The sequence below is a fragment of the Carettochelys insculpta genome, chromosome 4 (assembly GCF_033958435.1).
Source record: "Carettochelys insculpta isolate YL-2023 chromosome 4, ASM3395843v1, whole genome shotgun sequence".
NCBI classification, from domain to species: Eukaryota; Metazoa; Chordata; order Testudines; family Carettochelyidae; genus Carettochelys; species Carettochelys insculpta.
Window position 1 is genome coordinate 67453217 of NC_134140.1, and position 6000 is coordinate 67459216.

Here is a 6000-nt window from a genome sequence, read left to right on the forward strand (position 1 = left end):
TCTGTACTACCTCTCAATAACTATTACCCATGATTTGCTTATTCTATTAGAAGACTTTAGTTTGAGTCCCTGGAAACTAACAACTTTCACAGGTAATAAAAATAAAATTAATTTTGGTGAATTTAAATGGAAATGTCACAGAATTTAGAAAATGCATATTCAAGTAAAAATTCTGACTATTTTAAATATGGGTTTATTGTACAGCACAAAACAGGTTTCTAGAAAGGCAGATAAATTTTAAAGACCTCCTTTTCTAATAAACTGTGAGAACTCAAGAGGAGCCATTAGTCATCTCACCCACATCTGCCAAGATCCAACAAACTGTATGGGTTTCAAAAGATAGCAACATGATCTCTTGAAAGAGACCACTAATTTACACAAGAATTATACCAACTAAACTTTCTCTTGGTGATCATACAAACTGTTCAGCTATAAATGTCAGACACAGCATGAGCAAAAGCCAGAATGTCAACTCAAGATTTTTAAACTATGATATGTCCTTGATTGCTTTTGTGGGATAAAGTAACATCTCCAAGATTACTTTAAACTTAGCTTTTGAACCTCGGCATGTTGAGTTGCACTTACAAGATATAATCTAAACAGAAATACCTACTGCAAATCAAGTCAAGGGTCTGTCAGTTTATTTTCAATTGCAGTTAATGTAGTACGAACATATGCAGTAAGAAATTATGCAAATGTGCATCTCAGCCCTCTTGAAGTATAGGAATTTTATATGCTATTAGAAATATTTTAAGAACAAAATTCTGTTAGAATAGCAAATAAGCAGTTCTGTAGCACCTTAAAGACACATTTATTTATTAGGTAATGAGCTTTCATGGGAAAGACCCACTTCCTCAGATTTCATCTTACTCATGAAAGCTTATTACCTAATAAATAAATGTGTTAGTCTTCAAGGTGGTACAGGACTGCTTGTTATTAGTGAAGCTACATATAAACACAACTACTCCTCTTGTTAGAATAGCTGTCAGTAGTTTTAGATATCAAAGGCCATACTACTTTGACACAGTGGGGACTTACAGCCTTGAACAAATCTGTTCTGCCACCCCCCCCGCCCCACACCAACCACTAATATCACACCAGCACGAAGAGCTTTTCATGTTATTCTCCCTACCAGATCTGCTTCCATCACAAATGCTCATCTGTCTGTAATAGGTGGAGCACAGTGGGATCTGCTAAGATGAGAGCTACCACATCAGAGGGGAATGAAAAAAGTTTGTGAAAATGGGGAAAAGAAAATGTATATACTGATTTTTAATAAACGGTAAAATGTAAGCATTATGGGATATCTGGACACCTTACACAGTTTAAACTGAGATATTAATTATCTTAAATGTGACAAAATTTTCCTTTAACCACCCAGCTTGGAATTAGATCATTAGGGCGAGCCTAGGCAAAAATGGTGTCATTGTTAGCTTTTATTAAAAATGGCTAGGATCAATATGTGCAATTTTGCAGGGAGTGAATCCAGAGGTGCAAGGCCTCTAGGGATATGTCTACACTTAAGGGGTGGTCAGTGAGCTACAATCAATCTCCCAGGGATCAGTTTTGTCCCACGTGAAGATTCAGCAAAATCACTCTCTCTGGGCTCTGCCCTCGACCCTGCTCCTCCAGGCTGATGTGTAGAGTAAGGGACCTCAGCCTGAGCTCAAAGATCCCTTATCTATACCAGGAAGAAAGTTGATCCTGACACCTCCATTCTGGCTACACAAATGGCATGGCTAGAATTGCGTATCTGGTATCGACTTTGATCCCTAGTGCAGACCAGGCCTCAAGCTATGTCTACGGGACAATCCAAACTGGACAAAGCGATGTCTTTGACGGCATCCCGTGCTGCTCCTGCGATGAGGGGTGTGGAAATCAGAGTACCCTTTACTGCAAACAATATCTCTAACTGAGAAGCAGGGAGCCAAGAGGCACGGCAGCTTATCTGGGGATAGGCAGTAAAACGAGACAGCGCCTGCCGCGTACACACAGCCTAACAGAAGGACCCTGAGGCCGAGACGTGTATCAGGTGATTGACAACGAGGAGTTCAAGGTGTTGCTCGCTGCAGAGGAAGCCTATGCCGAGCCCGGGGTCCGGAACCAGCACGGTAAGGAGGGGCCTTGTTCCTGCCTCAGCCGTGACTAATTTGCAGCCAATTAACGAGCGGCAGCCCCGTGCACCTGGGCGGCTCCTGCCAAGAAGGCAGGCGAGTGACTGCGTGGCCCTTCCCCCGCGGGGGGAGCTCAGTGTTACCCTAATGAAGCCGGTGAGTGCAGGCTACAGCCCGAGCGGCTGTAGTTCCGTCCCGGCTTCTCCCCGCGATGCACACACACCCCCCCCCCCCGTTGCCTCAGACGTTGCAGCGGGCGCTGCAAGCCCCCGCCCAGAGGCCAGGGAGAGCTACCCTTCCCCCCCCCGCAGACTGCACCTCCTAGGGCTCCGCTGCACTGGCCCCCGTTAGGGTCTCGGCCGCGGGCCTCCTGCGCGGGGCGGGGCGGGACTCCCTCACCTCCGCGCCGCAGGGTCAGGGCAGGCCCGGGGCCGCCGGGCGCCCAGCGAGGCCCGAGACCTGGCGTGCCCGCCCCACCCGCGGGGACGGCGGGGCACAGCTGCCGCGCCGGGGGGAGCCCGGCTGCCCAGTCCGGCCGCAGCAGCCTCAGTCCGGGGCCGCAGCTCCGCGCTGTCCGCTCGGGCCTGCAAGCGCCACAGGCCGCAGCCTGGGCACCGACCGCCGCCCCCCGCCCGGAGAAGGGGACCTGCCGGGAGCAGCCGCCTGTCCGCCCGCGGGTGGGCGGGCCGGGAGACCCCTCCCCCGCCCCTCCGGAGCGGTCACTCACCCGCATCCTGCCCTGAGGGCTCGGCTCCTCGGCGCGGGGGGCCAGCGAGGACCAGAGCAGCAGCAGCCCCAGGAAGCTGCCCGCCAGCAGCACGGCGCGCAGCAGAAAGCCCAGCTTCAGCCGCATCCTCCCCCTCCGACCCCCAGCCCTACACCCTGACACCGCTTCCTGTTCCCCGGGTCGCCGCCTCCGGAGCTATCCCCTCCCCAGCCCGGAGTCGGCTCGGCTCCACCCCGCGGCTGCCGCCCCTCCGGCTCCCTGCCCAAGCCTGCTGGTGCACCCCCCGCTCCTTCCAGCCGCCTTGTCGCGGCTGGTCCTCTCCGCTCTCTCCCGCTGCTTGGCTGCTGCTCTGCTGCCGTTCCTCCTTCGGCGGCTGCTGCCCCCCAGCTCAGCCCGTCACTGTGCTGCAGGCGCAAACTCCCCACCGCCCCCTCCCCGCGCTCCCCTGCTGCTTGGCTCCTCTTTTCCCTGCTGAGCTGCGCCCAGCAGCTCAAATGATCCGAAGCAGGAAGTCAGTGCAGCAGCAACGACAGCTCCACGTGGCTGATTTATAGCTCGGAGGGTTTTTCATATTGACTGTGGGTTGCCTGCTCGTCCGCTTTCGTCAAGAGGTGGATTTGCACAAGTGAAACTGGGACAAGGCGTGCAAATACCAAGCTGCAGCTTCTGGCTTGGTGAGATGGAAGGAGGGACCAGTTCCGAGTTTGTCTTTCCCTTGCCTTGGAAAGACACAGAGTCCAAGAGGGTTAAGGTTTATAACTGCTTGTAGTTGTTTAAAGACTACTCTCCTATCAGACTTGGCTAGTGATTGTCCCGGATCTCTATCATACAGTCCTACTTTCACTTCATTTTTCCTTTATGCTGTTAATTTGATGGTTGCAAAATCTGATGTGTGCACCTGCCTCATCACAGGTGAAAACTCCCAAAGAATGGAGCCAAGATTGTTGGGCCTTAAAAATGATTTAGCGTAAGTGTGGCCCTCTATCAAATCTTATTACTTAAATATTGAAAAGAGAGAATACCTCGTAGGTACATTTCACAGCATTATAGAATGCTAGAATTGGAAGGGACCACAAGAAGTCATTAAGTCCATTCCTCTGCACTCAGGGAAGGACCAATCACTATTGAGCATCACTGATAGATGCTAATCTAACCTGCTATTAAATATCTGCGATTATGGAGATTCCATATCTTCTTTAGGCAATTTATTCCACAACTTAATCACCCCGACAGGAAGCTTTTCCCTAATGGCCAACCGAAACCTCCCTTGCAGGAACTGCTTCTTATCCTATTATCAAAGGTTACGGAAAATAATTCTACTCCCTTCTTCTTCTAACACCCTTCTAGGTACAAGAAAACTATTGTCATGTCTCCTTGCAGTCTTCTCTTTTCCAAATTAAACAAACCTAATTATTTCAGTCTCCCCTTATTGGTCATGTCTTCTAAGACCTTTAACCATATTTGGAGACAGTCCATGTCTTTCCAGAAATGTGATGACTAGAACTGGGGACAGTACTCCAGTTGAGGCCTAATCAACACAGAATAGAAGGAGGAATTACTTCTTGTGTCTTGCTTACAACACGCATGTTCATGCATCCCACAACAATGTTTGCTTTTTCTGCAAGTGTCACGCTGTTGACTCATATTTAGCTTGTGGTCCACTATGATCTCTAGATCCCTTTCTGCAGCACTGCTTTGTGAGCAACCACTTCGTATTTTGTATGCGTGAAAGTCATGGTTCTTTGTAAACAATCACTTTCCATTTTGTATGTGTGAAAGTAATTATTCTTTTCTAAGTGGAGTACTTCACATTTGTCCTTATTGAATTTCATCTTATTTATCGCAGACAATTTCTCCAGTTTTGAATATATAATCATTTTTAACGATAAACTTATCCTCCAAAGTACTGGCAAGCCCTCCCATCTTAGTATCATCCACAAACTTTAGGAGCATATTCTGTATGCCAGTATCTAAATTGTTGATGAAGATATTGAAGAGAACTGATCCCAGAACTGGTCTCTGTGGCACGTCACTTGTTATGCCCTTCTAATACAACTGTGAACCATTGATAACTATTCTCTGAGAATGGTTATCTGACCAGTTATGCACCCACTTTACAGTAGTATGTCATATGTTGTATTTAACGGGTTCTAAGCTAATCGCTTTGCTCTTCAAGGTCTTACCCATTGCCTTCAAACTCACTTTTGCTTTCGCTATTCTAGTCACTATTTCCTTCGTACAGTCTAGATCATGTTACGTTGCTCCGCAGATATGTGAATTTCTCTACATTCTCTAGTTCAATCCCATCTACGCTGATTTTCCTTCCTATTTCCTTATCTCCAAATACCATGGCTTTTGTTTTATCAATGTTCATAATCGGTCTGTACTGCTTTCTTTCCTCAGTTAGCACCCACACCATTTTAGCTAGCTTCTCCTCATCTTCCTCAATGATAACGATATCATCTGCAAACCTAAAGTTCTTAATTCTTTTCCCAGCACAGGTATCTGGTCTACCTCTTCTAGGATCTTGTTCATTGCTCTCTCTAGGTGCGTGAAGAAGATGCCTGGCAATATTGGATCTCCTTATCTCATACCTCTAGTTGTTCTAAATCAACTTCCCAACGCCCCACAAGTTCTCGCTGCTGCCTTTGCATTGTCATTGATATTCTTCAACAACCATACCAGTCTGCTATCCACTCTGTACAGCTCCAATACCGTCCAAGTCACTTTCTGATCTATACTGTCAAATACCACCTGAAAATCGACGAAGCAAGTGTGTAAGTTGTTGTTCTTTCCTTGAGCTTTCTCTGCTATCAATATTAATGCCACTATCTGCTGTATGGTACTTTTATCTTTCCTGAGCCCTGCTTGGTCGTCCGCTAGATGTTCTTCTTTCTGCAATCTTAGTCTCTCCATTGGTATCAGCAGCCGCACCTTGCCTAGATGACTCATTAGGGCAATTGTTCTGTAGTTCTTGCACTCCAATGCACGTCATTTCTTGTGTATTGTCACTAGCATGGATCTTGTCCATTCTTTAGATGCCTTCCCTTTTTTCCATGCTATATTACATAGTTGGTGTATTTCCTGAATCATACTTTGTCCCATATTTAATCAACTCTCCTGTGATTTTTATCATTTCCAGGGCTCTTGTTGTTCTTT

At 47.3% G+C, this 6000-nt stretch overlaps 1 protein-coding gene across 3 annotated transcripts in view; it reads right to left on the bottom strand.

The window, feature by feature from the left end:
• Positions 1–2973, bottom strand: part of GALNT7 (polypeptide N-acetylgalactosaminyltransferase 7) — a 118785-nt gene extending 115812 nt beyond the window's left edge. For all 3 annotated transcript variants that reach the window (XM_074993018.1, XM_074993019.1, XM_074993021.1), the window contains exon 1: positions 2842–2973. In XM_074993018.1, the coding sequence (XP_074849119.1) occupies positions 2842–2967 (126 nt within the window). In that variant the 5' untranslated portion in view covers positions 2968–2973. The remainder of the gene's footprint in view (positions 1–2841) is intronic.
• Between the last annotated feature and the right edge of the window lie 3027 nt (positions 2974–6000).